This window comes from Abramis brama (genome assembly GCF_963993115.1).
Source record: "Abramis brama genome assembly, chromosome: 10".
Lineage (NCBI taxonomy): Eukaryota > Metazoa > Chordata > Actinopteri > Cypriniformes > Leuciscidae > Abramis > Abramis brama.
In genome coordinates, this window is record NC_139972.1 from 5,050,001 (window position 1) to 5,071,356 (window position 21,356).

The 21,356-nt window shown below is 36.7% G+C and overlaps 2 protein-coding genes across 3 annotated transcripts in view; one reads left to right on the forward strand and one right to left on the reverse strand.

The window, feature by feature from the left end:
- The window catches only part of dgkd (diacylglycerol kinase delta), a 41,386-nt gene extending 32,458 nt beyond the window's left edge, over window positions 1-8,928 (reverse strand). For both annotated transcript variants that reach the window (XM_084126613.1, XM_084126614.1), the window contains exon 1: window positions 8,782-8,928. In XM_084126613.1, coding sequence (XP_083982739.1) covers window positions 8,782-8,910 — 129 coding nt within the window. In that variant the 5' untranslated portion in view covers window positions 8,911-8,928. The remainder of the gene's footprint in view (window positions 1-8,781) is intronic.
- Window positions 8,929-13,155: 4,227 nt separating this feature from the next.
- Window positions 13,156-21,134, forward strand: LOC311090494 (uncharacterized protein). The gene is made up of 5 exons (XM_084125792.1): window positions 13,156-13,278; window positions 13,860-14,142; window positions 14,230-14,310; window positions 17,124-17,204; window positions 17,289-21,134. Exons 1-5 carry the CDS (start codon window positions 13,255-13,257, stop codon window positions 18,182-18,184), a joined length of 1,365 nt encoding a protein of 454 aa, XP_083981918.1. The 5' UTR covers window positions 13,156-13,254; the 3' UTR covers window positions 18,185-21,134.
- The last annotated feature ends 222 nt before the right edge of the window (window positions 21,135-21,356 follow it).

Here is a 21,356-nt window from a genome sequence, read left to right on the forward strand (position 1 = left end):
TTTAAAACATGGTAGCACTTTATATTACACTCCATGCACATACTATAGACTCATTACAGTAAATGCAATAACTAAGTACTAACCCTGAACCAACACTGTGAGTGCATGTACTGTACAATAAAGGCCAACCGAAATCATTTCCATTACTCAAAATAACATAAAATTTCAAATAATTTTATTTCAGCTAGTTGCGAAGGGCAACATTTCTCATTTTCATTTAGTTTCAGTTTAACTACTAAAATACTAACAAAACCCCCCCAAAAAATAGACTTTAACTGAAATTAAAATGAAAACAGAAAATATAAAACTAAAATCTAATTCAAAATATATTAACAAAACTATAACAACTCTACACTCACAAATACACTCTAAAAAAGTAAAGGTTCCAAAAGGTTGTTTTGCAGCGATGTCATAAAGAGAACCTTTCAGTGAACAGTTCTTAAAGAACCATTAGTGAAGAACCTTTAGAACATAAACATAAAGAACCTTTTGTGGAATGCAAAGATTCTATGGATGTTAAAGGTTCTTCACAGAACCATCGACTGCAATAAAGAACCTTCATTTTCTGATGTTCATAAACAGAAACTAATGTAGCAGCAGTGTGTGTGTGTGTGTGGATCTTCCTGAAATAACTTGCAGATGCAACTTTGATTTCTGTCTGATGTCTCTGCAGAAATGCACTTGTTTTATAAATGCACCGCAACAAACCACTATTTACTGTGTGTAAAGAACATGTTTGCATGGACTAATCAGTCGGCATGCGGGTTTGCAAAGTTCATCAAACTGAAATAACTCATTTAAAGGTCACGAGGGGCTTCAGCACTTCACAGATACATGCATTGTTGAGTGTATTATTGTACAACTTTCAAGCTTTTTAATTGTTCTGGATTCCATTTACTTTTCCCATTTTAAATGGTCTGGACTTTGTTTGAATGGTTCAATTAAATTTTAGTAGAGTTTAATGCGCATCCGCTTCACAGGCTATTTCATGGCAAATACAGATTATAAATTAGAGAAAATATTTAAAAATATATATATATAATACAACATAAAAATATTTTATAAAACAAAATGTTATACATATAATTCTATAAAGATTAATTAAATGCACTTTTGATTGAAATTGTAAAAGTTTTTCTTACAAAATACATCCTTAAAAGTTTGTAAATTAAATTTTAGTAATCAAAAATCATGTTTAATTAATTGAAATCATGAAACCTATACAATTTAACAATTTATTGGCCCAACATTTTTAAGGCCCTATGAAATGTGTTTTATTTTGTCTCAAATTCTGTTTTATTTTTGCATGGAGACCATTTTATTGGTTTAGTTCAATTTAAATAGTCAAAAAACTTGTAAACTCACCAAAAAAAAAATTTCTGGATTTATGATTTAATACAAAAATATTATCAAAAACAGTGGTAATCAAATGAAGGCATAAAACATTGGAAAAAATATTCTTTTAAAAGTAATCAACTGAAAATTCAACATTTTATTTTATTTTTGGCAAACACACGTTTACTGTTAAAATTTAAATGTGGATGAAAATTTTTTGGCTTTTTATTCAACATAAAATGTGCAATGTCGAAATATGCAGAGAGACAAGCTATTTGGACAGGATGAGAGGAATGTAAGCCATACAACAATACAGGAATATAAATAATAAGCAGGAATTCTACAGGAATATGCATTTATATCCTCCTGAGACCCAGAATTATTATTATTATTATTTTTATTTTTTTTCATGTCATCACATTGTTTAGAGCATAAGAAACAAACGTTTAAAAAAACATTTTTGAAAAATGATATTGTATTCATATGTTATGCTATGTCCTCTGTAGTGGACACCAGGACTCGGTTTTAAAAATAAAATGACATGAAATTATATGCATAGGCAAAAACAATGGGATTTTTTTCCAATCACCAATAAATGTTGAGGTTTCAGGATTTATTTTACCTCAAATTTGTATAAAGATGATTCTCAACTATGTTATGAAAGATATAACGGAATGAATTAATACACCATTTTACTTCATGCAATATGTGGGTAAAATGGCCAGAAATTAATATTCCCATTCAATGCAATGCATCTATACACTGTATCTAATATGTGTTCTTGGAGCAACATTTAATGAAAAAAGAAGTGTAATAATTGGAGTAATAATTAGCAACATTTTAATAAAAATATCTAATATTTCATAGGAATACTGATGTATAACTTATTTCCATATTCACTTGTTGTGTCTCCCATAATGCCTGATAAACATGATGTAAGTCCTGATGTATGAAATCAACGCCCTGTTCTGGAACATAAAGTCATTTTTTGATTTGAAACCCCATAACGTTTTCCTGAGATGTTGGTTTATGAAATACAATGTGAAAAGTAGTCAAATTTAAATTATAATTACAATATATTATCATATTTCCATAAGAGTGCTACATTTGATCACTAAATCAATGTCAGACATTTCTAAAGACCAAGGAGAAGTTGTTTTCATGGTGAAACCTCCAAACATTTAGTATCTCTGGAAAGCCCTGATTGTGCTCTTTACAGGACATGTACAGTACAGTAATGTCCAGTACAGTGGACAAAAGTCTATTCCTGGGCCCCAGGAGGATATGACAGGCACATAACAGCGGTAATAGTGTCATATGGCAGTGATAATTCAATACAGCTATGAGATAATATAAGTCAATATGTGGTTAGTAAGCATCATGTATTGAGTTGAGCAGAGTAACAAACACGTCAGGCTTGTGATCGTAACCCAAAGCTTCTGCCGAATGAATCAATGGAAATGAATATAGAGAAACACTTTTTCAGCGGCGCTGGTTCCGAAGTATTTTTTCTCCCATTGGGATTCCAAAAAAAGTCTTTATTGAAGAGTTATAAGCCACGAATCAAGCCGATCAGATACGAGGCGAATCACAACATCAGAAACTTTGATTGGAAGCAAAAAAGATTTTGAAAATCAGACAAAAAGACAAGATTGTGTACTTAACCGCTTTAATAAAGGGAAAGAACTACAATCCCATGATGCATTGCGAACAGCGTAATCAAATTAAAAACAGTGAAGAAATACAAAACTATTTTTCATTCGCAGAGCTTCATGGGAGTGGGCGGAGCTAACCAGATCTTTTGGCGAGTTTTGCTTGTTTCAACTCTGATTGGTGGAATTTTCTGTACAGCATTATGGGTAATGTAGTTTTTCACCACACATTCCACTGTTAAACACGATTATTTAAAAAACTAAGCTGAAATAATGTGGGCTGACGCCTTCAACAGAAGCAAATACCATCGATTAACAACCTCGTAGCTCACAGTAAAGCTGACTTTAAAGGTTTATAAATTATCATTAAAAATCAGTTTCCCGATGGAGAAAATGAATGTTTTTACTTCTTTTGCGCTCTTTTGCAAGAACAGGGAAAAAAAGAGCAATATTTGTACCTTTAGGGGTTCAACAGCTTGTCACGGACATCTTATTTACCCCTGAAAGTTTACAGTAGTACCGTAAGGGTATATATTGCTATTTTAAGGAACTAAAATGCACTTTTAGTGGTAGATAAGCTACAAAGCTGTCGTTTTTGTGATCTATCCACTGTGTGATCTGATCTGATCGTTACTGCACATGCTCTATATATATATATATATCACATGCTTGTGAGTAAAAGGTGTCTGTGGCTCCGAGACGAAGGGTTTGGCGGTCAAACGTGACCTTTGAGCGGACAGATGTCTGCAGTCACTGTAGCGAGAGCTCTTTCATCTCACCTCTGTCTGATCTGACTCAAAGAGACCGTGACCGATCTGAACCGTGACCTTTCCCCCCCACCACCACCACAAACACACACACACAAACGCACACAAACGCTTCCCAGAATTCACTCGTGGTTTACAGGCCTGGCATGCTGTGGCCATAACCCACGCATCAGTGTTACTAACTAATGCCTAACTAACAGTGTTACGTTAACTAGTGCATTCTATATAGAAAGGGCTTTTTATTTGTTCCCAAATTTCGTTTTTCCCATTTGAATTGTTCTGGATTCCATTTACTTTTCCCATTTTAACTGGTCTGGACTTTGTTTGAATGGTTCAATTAAATTTTAGTAGTAGTAGTAGTGGAGTTTAATGCGCATCCGCTTCACAGGCTATTTCATGGCAAATACAGATTATACATTAGAGAAAATGTTTAAAAAAATTAAAATATAATACAACATAAAAATATTTTATAAAACAAAATGTTATACATATAATTCTATAAAAGATGAACTGAATGTACTTTTGTTTTTCTTACAAAATATGTCCTTAAAAGTTTGTAAATTAAATTTTAGTAATCAAAAAACATGTTTAATTAATTAAAATCATGAAACCTATACAATTTATCAATTTATTGTGAAAAAAAATACACATTTTTAAGGCCCTATGAAATGTGTTTTATTTTGTCTCAAATTCTGTTTTATTTTTGTATGGAGACCATTTTAATGGTTTAGTTCAATTTAAATAGTCAAAAAGTTTTATTCTGGATTTATGATTTAATGCAAAATTATTATCAAAAACAGTGGTAATCAAATGAAGGCATAAAACATTAAAAAAATGTATTAATCTTTTAAAAGTAATCAAATGAAAATTAAAAATGTTATTTTATTTTTGGCAAACGCAAGTTTACTGTTAAAATTTAAATGTGATTAAAATTTCATGATTAATCTTTGAAAAGAAAGTTTAACGAATTTCATTATTAATATTTAATAAGTACATTCTACTGTAAAATAGTAATATATTTCTGTCATAATTTCTTCAAGTTAAACCAGACTTTTATTTTGACAGGTTGTCCTGAAGACCTTTGAGTTTCTCTGCGTATTGAATGCTATTTTTCTGAACTGAGATGTTGAAATGCTGTTGACGAGAGTCTCAGAGAGGCTCTGGAGATGAAGTTCATGTGTTCATGTTCTCGTATAGTGAGACGGCAGACGCTGAAAACACCGCGAGCGTCACGCGTGCTTCAGGGTGTGTAGGAGATCTATCATGCAGACTTCAGATGTAAAAGTGCTTTAGTATTCACAGGCACGAGTTCATATCGCAGTTTGATTCAGTGCACACTTGATATATTCATGCAAACTTTGGCAAATTCCATGGAATTCCGCATCATACTGTAAATTCCATTTGTATAACTGGATGTGACGTTAAACAGAAAAATAGAAAGATTGAGAAAAATAGTTTTTGCTCGTCTTTATCTTTTTTAATAACACATAAGCACTTTCAGTTACACTTTATTTTAAGGTGTCATTGTTACAGTGTAATTATATATTTAAGTACTGAGTGATATTAAGTAACTACATGTACTTACTATAGGGTTAGGGTTTGGTTGAGGGTTAGTTGCATGTAATTATGCATAATTTACTGTTATTACTATGGTAAGTACATGTAACATATGTAAAATAAAGTGTTACCGCACTTTCTACAGACTCTGCTGTTAATCGCCCTTCAACATAAGTAAATAATTATGCTTCGTTTTCTAGGTGCAAGATATTAAAACATTAAAACTGAATATAGCATAAGAGCATATAAACGATGCAAACACAAATCATCTCCGAGCCGTCCGAAACCACAGAGCATCACCACTCATATCTAGTGTGTGTTCTCAGTCACCACACACACACACTATTACTGAACATCCCGCAGTTACGCAATGGCCTTCATACTCAACTACACTTACATTTACATTTACACTTACAGTTTATTTTAAGGTGTCATTGTTACAGTGTAATTATATATTTAAGTACTGAGTAATATTAAGTAACTACATGTACTTACTATAGGGTTAGGATAGGATTAGGGTTTGGTTGAGGGTTAGTTGCATGTAATTATGCATAATTTACTGTTATTACTATAGTAAGTACATGTAACATATGTAACAAAGACACTGTCAAATAAAGTGTTACCAAAATGGTTATTTTCGAGTCTTTCAAATAGGGCAAACTGGTGATGCATTAATAAAACCTGCTCCAACATGCTACATTAATGCACTATTACATAAATCAGAGAATTCTGTCACAATCAGTCTCTCAGGAAGCGAGTTTTGCAAGAACAAGTATGAGACTTATTCTTAATCACTTTATCTATCATTTATCTGGAACAAACTTGAATGTCAACACTATTAATATGATTCTGAATGACAAATTTTTTCTATGCGTGAATGGTGATATTTTGCAAAACAACTATGGGGCTTATTCTTTATCACTTTTTCTATCATTTAGCTGGAACAAACTTGAATGTCAACACTATTAATATGATTCTGAATGGCACTTTTTTCTATGTGTGAATGATAACTCATTATACAACCTTTTGGTTTACAGCTCAGATCTTAAAGCTCTCGGTTTCCACATCGGTTACAAAACACCAAACACTTTCTGCAGTTATTTTTACTAAAATGCAAAAATGGCACTAAATCTTAAACTCCATATAGTGGTGGTTGATACCAACGTACCACATTTTACTGTAGCAGTAAAAATACATGTTGTAACTATGAATACACTGAGTTTTTGTAAGATTCGAGCTTGCTGAATATGAAGGACTAAAAATGACAGAACGAAAAATAAATAAATAAGTAATAAAAGTAGAAATAAATAAATAAATGCAGATATAATAGTGAAAATAAATACATTTTGGTAATATAAACGGCTATTTCTGTATTTTTACATGTATTTATTTATTTATTTATGCATTTCTATATGTATTTATACATTTATTTATATATTTATGTATTTATATATTTATTTATTTATATATTTATATATGTATTTATTTATACATTTATTTATTCCTACATTTATTTATTTCTATATTTCCACATTTCTACATTTATTTATTTCTGTATTTCCACATTTCTACATTTATTTATTTCTGTATTTCCACATTTCTACATTTATTTTTCCCTGCGCATGTATGCTAATTGACCAATGGCTAAGCCACGCCCCCAAACGCGATGAGCCAATCACAGTACGCATAGCTAACCCAATACACTCGGACATTCTCTGCTTGCTTCCTTGTCCATTGCAATACATTGCGGTTATCGGTTTTCATTCGTTTTTATGTTTTTTCTTGTCATTTTGGCTTTAAACAGCGTGTGTGTGTGATTTTGGTTGGGTGACAGTTGTAGGTTACAGTTTGACAAGAGTTTACAGTTTGAAAAAAGCACAATGTTGTGTTTTACACAAATATAAGTAGGCTAAACACTTTGCAGTTTTAATTATGTCCTGTATGAACAAAATGGAGTATGTTTTTATGTTTCCACTGTTCGATCGCGCCCGCTCTCTGACACACACACACACACACACACACACACACAGACACACACACAAACACACATTCCAGCAATGCAATCTTGACATCGCAGCCTGTTCATTATTCTGCGCTCACCAAACGCGAATAGAGCGTCAAATTCGCGCGTATCCGCGTCTAGTTCGACGCTTGAACATTTTGAATCCAAAGCGAATAGGACACGCGTATAAAGCGAGCGTTTGAAGCGAAATAGCACCAAACTATAACGTTTACACTGTGAACTGTAAATCTTTGTTCTGGAGCTGAAGCTTATCGACCTTCTCAACTATAAAATTATTAATATAACCCTCCAATGCATATTTAAGTCCCTTTTGGTGACATCGAGATGATATATAATCTTTCTGTCTCCAAAAAATCATCAATTGCCTCCTGTGAAATGTCTCATACTGTGACAGCTGCCACAGCGCCTGTTACCGAATGTTGACTGTTTGTCCGAGTGAGTGGAGGGGGCGTGGTTAGCCATAGGTCAATTAGCATACATGCGCAGGGAAAAATAAATGTAGAAATGTGGAAATACAGAAATAAATAAATGTAGAAATGTGGAAATACAGAAATAAATAAATGTAGAAATGTAGAAATACAGAAATAAATAAATGTAGGAATAAATAAATGTATAAATAAATACATATATAAATACATAAATAAATAAATATATAAATACATAAATATATAAATAAATGTATAAATACATAAATAAATACATATAAAAATGCATAAATAAATAAATAAATACATGTAAAAATACAGAAATAGCCATTTATAATACCAAAATGTATTTATTTTCACTATTATTTCTGCATTTATTTATTTATTTCTACTTTTATTTATTTATTTATTTATTTTTCGTTCTGTCATTTTTAGTCCTTCATAGCTGAACGGACAGACAGATATGATGTATAGCCGCAGTTTCCACCAAAACAACTCGATACTTGCAGATATTTTGCTGCTGTTAAATCATAATAAATCAATGTAATCTCCTTAAATTACCGTAAGGAGCTTTTAGAATTGTTTCCTCTATTTATGATTTTTTTTCTTTGCATTTGTTATCTATATTTTACCACAGTTTTACTGTAGTTAAACACTGTAATAGAACTGTAGTGGGAGAAAAGGGTAATTTGTGTTTCAAAGTAACCGCTGCGCGTCCATCCATTGAACTGAAAACGTTACACTGTTTCATTTTCAAACTCGAAGATTCCAAACAAACGGTTACAAATGTTGCAAAGCAAACATTCGAGTTTCGAACGCAGGGACTCGCGCGCTCCCAGTCCGCTGGTCACCGGTACCGTTATATCCGCACGCGCTCGACTCAGAGACCGGTGTCCGTGTCGTCGGTATCGGAGGGTTTGGACACGCAGGAAATATCGCGGATCTCGGACGGGCCGCTCGGTCTCAAGCGCTTTTTCTCTTTGCAAAACAACGCTAAAAAACTCATACACGTGTTTTATTACCTTGCTCCGGATCTGGCCGGACGTGGAGACCTTCCGAATGAGTTTCTGCGGGGATCCGTGCTCCTGCTCCGGTTCACTGTCCGAGGACTCGGCCTCAGCAGCAGCAGCAGCAGCATCGACCGCCGCCATCCTGAGCTCCAGCCCCCGGGAGTCACTCTCTCACACACACATACACACACTCACTCACACTCACAGAGACGCGATCCAGCGGGACCGGCCGCACAGCGCCGCCAACCGGACAGAGAGAACACTGCAGCCCGGGGAGAGAGAGAGAGAGAGAGAGAGAGAGAGAGAGAGAGAGAGAGAGAAATATATTTTCTAAATATTTATTTAGAAAAATAAAAAAAAAATTATTAGGGGAAGATAAAAGCACAGCATGGCTAGCAGCTAAATATGTCTTCTCCTGCCACAATACAAGGCTAAATAAATAGAAAATTGTATAAGAGGTATTTATACAAGTTATATATTATATATATATATTTTTTTTTATTATTATTTTGTTTGTCTGTATTCTCTTTTTTTTATATATATTATTGTTTCAATGTACCCTTTGAGGGACATGCACAGAATGTGTTTAGTATCTGCATCTATATTATAATTATTATAATATTATAATTATCCTGTTTACTTGTATTACTAGCTATATCAGATGTATTAACTCCTTGTTGTTGTTTATATCTGTTTGTTCTTATGCTTTGGCAACACAGATGCATTTTTTTTGTCATGCCAATAAAGCAACATGAAATTGAAATTGAAATTGAAATTGAAAATTGAAATTGAGAGAGAGAGAGAGAGTTTATTTACTTTATTTAAAAACAAAACATTAAAGATATAAAAAAAATTGTAAAAAGCTTTAAAAAAGCAGCTATAAGGAGCGCAAAGGATTTAAAAAATGTCTCGAGTTCAAAAATTCAAAGTCTCGAGTCTCAAGACGCGAATTAGCATCTTAGAAACGCAAACACTCGTTTATAAAAATAATAATAATAATAAATAAAGTTTTTTCCCTATTTTTCTTTCCTTTCCTTCACAATCAAAAAACTTCACTCATGCATTAATTTGGAGACAGCCATCTGGGTCAACATCGCAAAAACATTTGTTTATGCCCCATTTATATCTGAAAACATCCAAGTCATTACCCAACTTGTAATAGCTAAACTCTATATTAATACGGCGTTTTATTAAAAAGAGAGAGAGAGAGAGAGCCGCCTACCGGCCAGAGGAGCCGCGACAGCTGGGATAAATACAGTGGCCCCCAAAATATTTGGACACAATTAAAAATGTCATTGCATTCGATTACGAAAATGTATCAAACCAAGTGCAATGTATCTATAATTTATTTATTTTTTTAAGATAGCATAGGCACACTTTCAATCAAAAAGAAGTGAATTGTTAAAACAATAAGAGCTAGTTGAAAATGAAGACAAAACCAACTTTGTGTTTGTAAAACATTAGTGACTTAATAAACCACCTAAACATTTTTTTTAAAGTTTTGAGAAGAAAAAAGACATCCTGCAGCATTTAAGTGACAGCTTATATCGCTTAATGTCAGCAGACACATCTTTTTCATCAGCACCTGACCAATTAACACTAGCACTTACCTTTTCTATCCTGTTCTGATTTTTTAAAAAAAGTTTAAAAACTGCTTAAATATACTGTGCTAAACTAACTGAGACTTGTATTGTTACCGCACTTGTACACTGCTGTCCTCTTGTTGGTTTGATTGCTTCTATTGTTCTTCTCATTTGGATAAAAGTGTCTGCTTAATGATTAAATGTAAATGTAAGTGCAAAACCACCTGTTATGATACTTATGTAGTGCAATGAAATTTTATTTCCTTTAAAACAACTTTTACCATCATTTAAAGAACTATCCTCGTAAATAATTAATTCAAAATCACAACATCATCCTTAAAGGAAGTGAACCAGAAATTGTGCCTCCTCTTCTCTTTTCTTCTTTTCTTAAAGAGCAATAAAGCCTGAAGCGAATGCAGGTTATGGAAGAGTCTCGAACACAACGCGTGTTTCCTGTAAATATACACCCTGATGTAATAAATCCAGCAGGACAGCGGAGTGCTGATCCGGATGGTTACGCAGCACGTCTGAACAGTGGAGGACAGTAACAGGGTCAGGAGCTGGGCGGTGCCGTCAACAGGCTTTGTGTTCGTGTGTCCAGTTTCACATCTGCGTTTCACATCTAGCCAATGCATACTTCCTCAGAAACACATTCGGATGCATTCCCTCAAATAATTCAATAACACATTCTCTCTGAACAAACACACCATCTCCTTCAGTGGCTTTCTCTTTCACAAGCACACACGCACCTTTTCTAGTAAATCACTCTTTTTACATGCTATCATATGACGGGGAGAAAACAGAGATGGGAAGCGATCCTGTGCATATGATGTGCAATTAATAGAAATGTTTGTGATTTTTTTTCATTTTAGTTAACGATATCATAACCCTGGCTCTCTTCAGGTTTATGTTGATTCAGTTCAGTTCAATAACAGCGTCAATGTTCAACAAGCAGCTCTACAGAAGACAATAGCTCAGTTTAAGAGAGAATCTGATTACAATCAAGCACAAAGCATGTTTAATGCATGTTTCCCTGATTAATAATTCACATTGATTTAAAAAAAAATTAAGAAACATCTGAAAACACACCTCTTCTGATCCACAACCATAAACTAAGCAGCTTTTTCTAGTCCTACATTTCACTTGTGCTCAAACTACTTATTCTCCTCATGAAATCCTCACAGGTTATAGAGCCTCTGAAAATAGATCCGTCCATAATTTAATAAAAACAAACTAAAGTCACTTTTGCATTAGTCTCAGCCTCAGACGTCACGCCCACGGAACGTTGGCTAAACGTCTGATGCATATGGTACACTTAACTGGAAACACTTCAGGAATGTCGAAGTCGTCATCTGATTGGTTGAATTTTATCGGATTTCCGGGGGGCGCGAGTGTCGCGTTTATTTTCGGTCCGCCTGGAAACAAAGCGCAGACGTGTAATTGCGTTTCCTACTGATTTACTCGGTGTTTTGATCAGATGTGGTAATGCAGACGCAATTGTTGTTATACGTGCACAAACAGATCAATGACTTACTGCTTGTTTTCTTCTCCTTCTTTGATTTTCTATGCTGACTGACTTGTTGCAGTCTATGGTTGCACGCCGATCTGTTGTTGTGGGGACATTTCCACGCAACGAAACGTGACACTGAACGAAACGAACTGTAATTGGTTGTTTGACATGTCGGTCAAACGGCCTTATGGGCGGGCCTTGGCCAAAGAAAGCTGCTATGAATTCCAGACCTTCAGCCGTCAGTCTGAAGGTCTGGCTACGCGAGACTACTTTTGCATTAAAGCATCTACAGTGGAAGTCAATGCATGAAATGCACAAATGCTGAAGTACACAGTTACAAAAAACAGCAACATGACTTAACATTGCATATTGTTCACATTATACGCATAAACCAGAATGGGATGTGACCTAGCTATTTTTTTGGTCTTTTAAAAACTATTCTGTAAATAAATAAATAAATAAATAAATAACATCTGTAAAACATAAACAGCTATAACAAAATAGTCAAATAACGATTTTTCACACACACACACAAAAAAAGAGGAAAATAAGCATTTAGTTATTGGTGTTTCTGCATTGTAAAGTGGCCTTGGGGTTTACCTTGGGGAAAGGCACCATATATTTAAAAACTAAATAATAAAATAAAAAATAAATAAAATAAATTAGATTAAAACGAAAAAAGGAAATAAATAAAATACACAATTATTATTATTATTATTATTATTACAAAAATATAAGCTACTCATTACTGTTTTTTTCTGGTTGTATTTTGCACTGACTTAATCTTGTTTCTGCACATTAATCAAGGAAAAATGACACTGTCAAAACTGTATGAAATAAATGGCGCAGCCATCACAATAACTACAGTGTGACGCCACAGCTGTCAAAATAAAAGATTAAAATAACAAACGCACTGCTGCATTATATGGGATACTCTTCAATGCCATTAACAGATCTGTGACAAGATATTCAAGGTACTATTGTGACATTTTCTTACAGAAAGAGTATTCTCTCTGTCTGTGTCTGTGAGTGTGTGTCTGTGTGTGTGTGTGTGTGTGTGTGTGTGTTCTGACCTGGATCGGGTCAGAAGACTGCTGTGTTCCCATGCTTCCCTGTATTATAAATCATCTCCAGAGAGGCATCAACTCTCTCCTGTTACAGTCCTGACGGAGCCGCGCCTGCTCTCACACTGCTGTGTCACACACACAATGGCTTTCTCCTATGTTCTCTCTACTGTATTATTATTACTCATGATATTCTGGGCCTAATGAGGTCGAGAGAAAAAAAATCCGACTCCCAGCGGCCGAACACACAAACACACTCGCACAGGTGCAGGTATATAAGAGAAGTCGAATTGGACATCAGAGATTTTTTCACACGCTGAGGAAGAGCATGATGCTGCATCACTGGAACATGGTGGGTGATCAATCTGTCTCGCTTTCTGTCTGTCTGGTGATTGATGTTTATTGATGAGAGTGAAATAGTTACTCACAATGCTAGATAGTGTCTTTTTCTGTATTATTCCTTTGACTTTGCTTTATTTTAAAGTAAAATGAGCTAATGAGTACATTTATCAGTGGTGTGTGCCAAGTCAAATTTGCTTAAATCACTTGCTTGCAACCAAACTTCACTAAAAGTGTTCGGTTCACTTACTTAAAAAAATGTAGTAAACCCGTGAAAATTAAGTTATGTGAACTTGACAATTCCACATTACTTAATTTTTATGTTAAGTTTATTTACTTAATAATTTTAACAAATTTTTTTTTAAGTTAAGTCAACTGATCACTTTTTACAGTGTATAAAGGTTCCAAAAGAACATTTTAAAAATCTAAAGAACCTTTTTGTGGAATGGAAAGGTTCTTCACGGAACCATCAATGTTAAATAAAGAACCTTTACCTTAAAGAGTGTTCCAACCACTGAAATGAAACATTCTTGACTCTTGTCATTGTGAGACGTGCTTTTTAAACTAGATTTAACTCTATTTTTTTGTCTACAGGACATGAGGAGTATTGTTGGAGTGTTGGTTTGTCTGTCTTTCGGACAGTGTGCTTTAATTCCTGACTTCCGCGGTACGCCGTTAGGATTACAGCCTACTGACAACACTTCAATGGTGCCACCATTCTCTTCGGGAGCAGCGGAGCCTGATTTATCCTATTGTCAGATGATTCTGGATGCTCCGGTTCCCCCCACTGCGGACCAGGTGCCCTGGTACTGCATCTGTTCTGCTTGCTCCGGAAACAGAGGCCAGAAAGGAGACAGAGGCGACCGCGGACTGAATGGTACAGACACAAAGTTAAAATCCATTGTATTTTCTCTGTTGGTTTCATATTGTCAAGGGTTTTACTAACCGAATCTGCTACTCACAGGAGCTTCTGGTAGTCCAGGTCCAAGAGGGCTCACTGGGTTTCCCGGTCGTCCAGGATTCACAGGACGTCCTGGCATAAAGGGTGAGACTCGTACTTGCATTTTACTTCAGTATGTATGTGTGCATCAGTGTTGGGGGAGCTAATTCACTTCATAATTTAAAGTAGTTAAACTGCGGTGAAGCTACACACTTAAACTAGCAGTTGATTCCAAAAAGTTTTTTTCCTGGGAATGTGCGAGACTTCTGAATTAATTTGCCGCCATATGCAAATGACTAAAATAATAACAAAGTGCATTTTTGATAATTAAAAGCTTAAGTGTTTAACCATTTTGGGGTTGGTCCATTTTTTTGCCCATGAGTGTGTAGTTACAATTTTGAGTGAAAGTTTAGAATGTTGGGTGTAGGTTTAGGAGCGTAGTTAGAAGTTTGGGTTTACAATGTTGGGTGTAGGTTTAGGAGCGTAGTTAGAAGTTTGGGTTTAGAATGTTGGGTGTAGGTTTAGGAGCGCAGTTAGAAGTTTGGATTTACAATGTTGGGTGTATGTTTAGGAGCGTAGTTAGAAGTTTGGGTTTACAATGTTGGGTGTATGTTTAGGAGCGTAGTTAGAAGTTTGGGTTTACAATGTTGGGTGTAGGTTTAGGAGCGCAGTTAGAAGTTTGGGTTTACAATGTTGGGTGTATGTTTAGGAGCGTAGTTAGAAGTTTGGGTTTACAATGTTGGGTGTAGGTTTAGGAGCGTAGTTAGAAGTTTGGGTTTAGAATGTTGGGTGTAGGTTTAGGAGCGCAGTTAGAAGTATGGGTTTACAATGTTGGGTGTAGGTTTAGGAGCGTAGTTAGAAGTTTGGGTTTACAATGTTGGGTGTAGGTTTAGGAGTGTAGTTAGAAGTTTGGGTTTAGAATGTTGGGTGTAGGTTTAGGAGCGTAGTTAGAAGTTTGGGTTTACAATGTTGGGTGTAGGTTTAGGAGCGTAGTTAGAAGTTTGGGTTTAGAATGTTGGGTGTAGGTTTAGGAGTGTAGTTAGAAGTTTGGGTTTAGAATGTTGGGTGTAGGTTTAGGAGTGTAGTTAGAAGTTTGGGTTTAGAATGTTGGGTGTAGGTTTAGGAGTGTAGTTAGAAGTTTGGGTTTAGAATGTTGGGTGTATGTTTAGGAGTGTAGTTAGAAGTTTGGGTTTACAATGTTGGGTGTAGGTTTAGGAGTGTAGTTAGAAGTTTGGGTTTAGAATGTTGGGTGTATGTTTAGGAGTGTAGTTAGAAGTTTGGGTTTAGAATGTTGGGTGTATGTTTAGGAGCGTAGTTAGAAGTTTGGGTTTAGAATGTTGGGTGTAGGTTTAGGAGCGTAGTTAGAAGTTTGGGTTTACAATGTTGGGTGTAGGTTTAGGAGTGTAGTTAGAAGTTTGGGTTTAGAATGTTGGGTGTAGGTTTAGGAGCGTAGTTAGAAGTTTGGGTTTACAATGTTGGGTGTAGGTTTAGGAGCGTAGTTAGAAGTTTGGGTTTACAATGTTGGGTGTAGGTTTAGGAGAGTAGTTAGAAGTTTGGGTTTACAATGTTGGGTGTATGTTTAGGAGCGTAGTTAGAAGTTTGGGTTTACAATGTTGGGTGTAGGTTTAGGAGCGTAGTTAGAAGTTTGGGTTTACAATGTTGGGTGTAGGCTTAGGAGAGTAGTTAGAAGTTTGGGTTTACAATGTTGGGTGTATGTTTAGGAGCGTAGTTAGAAGTTTGGGTTTACAATGTTGGGTGTAGGTTTAGGAGCGCAGTTAGAAGTTTGGGTTTACAATGTTGGGTGTAGGCTTAGGAGAGTAGTTAGAAGTTTGGGTTTACAATGTTGGGTGTATGTTTAGGAGCGTAGTTAGAAGTTTGGGTTTACAATGTTGGGTGTAGGTTTAGGAGCGCAGTTAGAAGTTTGGGTTTACAATGTTGGGTGTAGGTTTAGGAGCGTAGTTAGAAGTTTGGGTTTACAATGTTGGGTGTAGGTTTAGGAGCGTAGTTAGAAGTTTGGGTTTACAATGTTGGGTGTAGGTTTAGGAGCGCAGTTAGAAGTTTGGGTTTACAATGTTGGGTGTAGGTTTAGGAGCGCAGTTAGAAGTTTGGGTTTACAATGTTGGGTGTATGTTTAGGAGCGTAGTTAGAAGTTTGGGTTTACAATGTTGGGTGTAGGTTTAGGAGTGTAGTTAGAAGTTTGGGTTTACAATGTTGGGTGTATGTTTAGGAGTGTAGTTAGAAGTTTGGGTTTACAATGTTGGGTGTAGGCTTAGGAGAGTAGTTAGAAGTTTGGGTTTACAATGTTGGGTGTATGTTTAGGAGCGTAGTTAGAAGTTTGGGTTTACAATGTTGGGTGTAGGTTTAGGAGCGCAGTTAGAAGTTTGGGTTACAATGTTGGGTGTAGGTTTAGGAGCGTAGTTAGAAGTTTGGGTTTACAATGTTGGGTGTATGTTTAGGAGCGCAGTTAGAAGTTTGGGTTTACAATGTTGGGTGTATGTTTAGGAGTGTAGTTAGAAGTTTGGGTTTACAATGTTGGGTGTAGGCTTAGGAGAGTAGTTAGAAGTTTGGGTTTAGAATGTTGGGTGTAGGTTTAGGAGTGTAGCTAGAAGTTTGGGTGAAAGTTTAAAATGTTGGGTTTAGATTTAGAGATTAGGAATATACCAGTTTGCAAGCAGCAAAACAGACTTTTTGTACAGCTAAAATTACTGGGTGACACTGGAAGCCTTTAATATTCAAGTTAAAAATGGCTGCACCCGCTCTTATGTTAAAAAGAAGGTGGATTAATCTGGGATGCATTTACCAAAAACATCATAAGCTTATCATAAGACCATTGGACAAAAGTTAACATAAGACCATTGGAAAGCTAGTTATTATCCAACACTGGTGTTAATTTAAATTAATTGTGTCAATCGTCGCAGGTGAAAAAGGTGATATTGGAGATAAAGGTGACACTGGTCCCACTGGATTTTCAGGACCGAAAGGAGACAGGGGGATGAAAGGTCAGTGAACTTCACTAATGTATTAACATTCACACATTGTCTATCACTGCCCCTGGTGACCATGTTTACATACGTGCTTCTCAGGTGACAAGGGTGACCGTGGTCTGGATGGTCCCACGGGAGATCAGGGTCCAAAGGGAGAAGACGGTCAGTGCCCAGCAACCTGTGAGCCCATACCAGGGGCAGATGGTGCACCGGGTCTTCCTGGCCCTGTAGGTGCACGTGGGTTACCTGGGCTGGCTGGAGACCCCGGTCCCAAAGGACTGAAGGGCGATCCAGGTGTGTCAGGCGTGCCTGGCGTTCCAGGTGTATCAGGGCAGAAGGGTGACCAAGGTCTTCAGGGCTTGTGTAATTGTAGCGATGGTGCTCCAGGAGCCCAGGGTCAAAAGGGTGATAAGGGTGATAAGGGAGAAATTGGTTTGACAGGGCCGCAGGGTCCGAATGGAACCACAGGACCTAAAGGTAATCAGGGAGATATGGGAATGACGGGTGTGCCTGGACCTTGCTCACCTGCCATGCAATCTGCTTTCTCCGTCGCTTTAATCACCTCCAATCCTCTACCGAACCGCCCAGTGCCTTTCAAACGTGTCATCTACAATGTAAACCAGCACTACAACCCTGACAATGGCGTCTACACCGCCCCTGTTAACGGAACCTACGTGTTTAGCTACAACCTGCAAGTGTCCATCCGTATGCTGAAGGTCGGACTCTTCCTTAACTTTGAGGCCGTGGTTAGGACAACTACGCCAGTGGAAATGAACACCGCCTCTCAGCAGGTGGTGCTGAGTCTGAGTCAGGGTGACTGGGTGTGGGTGCAGGTGAAAGACAGCACCACTAACGGCATGTACACCGGCGTTGAGTCCAGCAGCACATTCAGCGGGTTTCTGTTGTACCCAGACAGATGTGATGACATGTTTGGAAGAGATTTTACTACCCCGCGAGAGTTCCCCGAGACAGATATCAGCTGGGAAATTCCGTAAAGATCCACATCTGTACCCTATACTCTTAACCTACACCTTAAACTCTTTAACAACCCCTACATTCTAAACCAGCACCCAAATGTTTATCTAGAGCCTAGACCAGGGGTAGATAACCCTGCTCCTGGATGGCTACCATTCTGCAGAGTTTAGCTCCAACCCAAATTAAACGTACCTGGAGCAGCTAATTGAGGTGCTCAGGTAGCATGCAGGTGTGTTGCAGCAGGGTTGGAACTAAAGTCTGCAAGAAGGCAGCCCTCCAGGTCCAGGTTTGGCAACCCATGGCCTAGACTTACACCCAAACTCTTAACCTACACCCAAAAATCCAAACCGAAAAAAAATTATCTACTCCCTAGACCTGCACCCTATTCATTAACCTACATCCAACATTCTTAACTTTCACCCCAAACTTTTAACTACACTAGACCTACCCAACATTTAAACCTAAACTCTTATCTACTCCTTAGACCTGCACCCTGTCTTATTAACCCACAGCCAGAATTCTAAACTTTCATGCACATTTCTAACTACGCTCCTAAACCTACACCCAACATTCTAAACCCAAACTTCTAACTACGCTCCTAAACCTACACCCAACATTCTAAACCCAAACTTCTAACTACGCTCCTAAACCTACACCCAACATTCTAAACCCAAACTTCTAACTACGCTCCTAAACCTACACCCAACATTCTAAACCCAAACTTCTAACTACGCTCCTAAACCTACACCCAACATTCTAAACTTTCACTCAAACTTTTAACTACACACCAGACCTACACTCCTGGGCAAAAAAATGGATCACGCCCAAAATGGTTAAACTCTAAGCTTTTAATTGTCTTAACCACAAATTTTTGGTCAGTAAATAAGCCAAATTTAAGCAAATGCTGTACTTAAAAAGTCATTGCTGTCATCAAAGACTGAGTTAAGTTTTTGGTAGAATATGGGAAATTGTGTGTGGAGTCATGAATCACAATGAAACAAGTTGCATGGTGATGCTCCGGAGAGATGCTGAGAAATATAATGATGTATGCCTCTCCACCACAGTGAAGCATGGAGGAAAAGTGTCAGTTTAGCTGCTGCTTCATTGTGAAAAGTCATTTAATGCTCTGGAGTACATGAGAATATTGCAGAATGGCTTGCTTCCCACAAATTCAGTTATTTTTCCACAAAAAAATGCTCCTGCTCAAATTGCAAAGGCAACCAAGACATGGCTTGAGAACAAGTCCATCAAGCTCATGTTTTAACCTTGGTCAGAGTCCAAATTTTGAACCCTATAGTTAATATTTTGTATCACATTAAACTCAAACCAACTGAGAGACATTTTTCATGAACTGTTTGAAGCCATTAACATTGAGTGGAACAACATTGACTTCTCTTCTTCCGGCAAAAAGCTGTCTGCAAGTTGGGGAAGGCAATTCTGTGCTTAGTTACTTTATCTACAGAATTTGTGCAATTGCTAATTTCCTGACCAGTGATTTGGGATTAAAATGGATAAGACCATTTAAAGACCACTAAATATTTTGCCATTTTTTGGCTTGGCCAATTTTTTTTGTAGACCCATCATTCTAAACCCAAACATTTATCTACTCCCTAGACCTACACCCAACATTCTAAACCTACACCCAACATTCTAACTACACTCCTAAACCTACACCCAACATGCTAAACCTACACCCAACATTCTAACTACACTCCTAAACCTACACCCAACATTCTAAACCTACACCCAACATTCTAACTACACTCCTAAACCTACACCCAACATGCTAACTACACTCCTAAACCTACACCCAACATGCTAAACCTACACCCAACATTCTAACTACACTCCTAAACCTACACCCAACATTCTAAACCTACACCCAACATTCTAACTACACTCCTAAACCTACACCCAACATTCTAACTACACTCCTAAACCTACACCCAACATTCTAACTACACTCCTAAACCTACACCAAACATTCTAAACTATAAAAAGTGATCAATTGACTTAACTTCAAAAAAGTGAGGAAACCGGTTGGTTCAAAATGATTAAGTAAATGAACTTCATGTGTAATTGAAAAAAATGTGGAATTGACCTATACCCAACATTCAAAAATTTCCCCGAAACTTCTAACTACACCCCTAAACCTGCACCCTATGTTCTAGAGCCATGCTCTTAACCAAATGATTTTGTCCTCTAACGAGCCTCTAAAATGATCCACCCTTCCACCTATCCCCTAGCATTTCTATAATATTATACATTACACATAGATTCTATTTTAAGACCAACTCTATGTAGTTTGTATGTAGAAGTGAACCTTCGGCTGAAAGAAGAGCCTTCTCTTTCTCGTGATCGGAATGAATTAGTCCAGGTGAATGTGATCGGTGTTTATTTACAGTGCATGTCTTGTAACTTGATTAAGTGTATTGTTTGTAACCTCCTGTGTAGATCAGTCGGGAGGTTGCTCCCCTGACACAGATGTTTGTAAAGAATGTAAAATGAGCAGGAACGCACCAATCAGCTGTTATATCATACTCCCAGCTATTCAGAGGACACACACTGAGGATAAGAGCAAAAATGGGAATGAGAACAGGAAAGCTGGGATGGTTTGCGTGTCTCAGAATAGGTAAGCGGAGAGAAGAGAGGTGTTGTCTTACACAATAAAAGTGTTAAACACCTGTTAGAGAGAGAGAGAGAGTCTGTTTACATAGGGCTTATATCTTTTGAGTTTGGATTATTCAGACACACAAATATATGATGGGGAACCTCTTACGGTGTTACCTTTACACACTGGGGCGGGGAGAGGGGGCCCATCCATAAAAATGTTGTCTGGGGCGCAGTGAATTTTAGCAACCACCCTGCAACAATATGACACAACATGAAAAAAACAACAATGGTGTTCATGCTCATGTTCTGTGTGTTGATTACCCTTATACTTCCAATAAATTTTAAACTATTCTATAATCTGACTTTTTGTGTGTGTTTTTTTATTTATTATATCCATGACCTGTTAAAGAATATTTTTATTAAAATATCTCATTTAGCAATTTTCATTGTCAATTTACAAATTCAATCTTTATTTAAAACCTACAAGTTGGAATAGTTTAAAAGTTTAAACCCACCAAGGCTGTAAAAGCAGACTTGTGAGCAGAGTTTTCCTGTTTGGCGGGACAATGTTTAAAGGGG

What these genes read in the sequence shown, in the direction of transcription:
- LOC311090494 (XM_084125792.1), top strand. Translation starts at nt 13,255, where the DNA reads ATGATGCTGCATCACTGGAACATG. An exon ending in TGCTGCATCACTGGAACATG is followed by an intron (nt 13,279 to 13,859) that starts GTGGGTGATCAA and finishes TTTTGTCTACAG; the next exon opens with GACATGAGGAGTATTGTTGG. An exon ending in AGGACGTCCTGGCATAAAGG is followed by an intron (nt 14,311 to 17,123) that starts GTGAGACTCGTA and finishes CAATCGTCGCAG; the next exon opens with GTGAAAAAGGTGATATTGGA.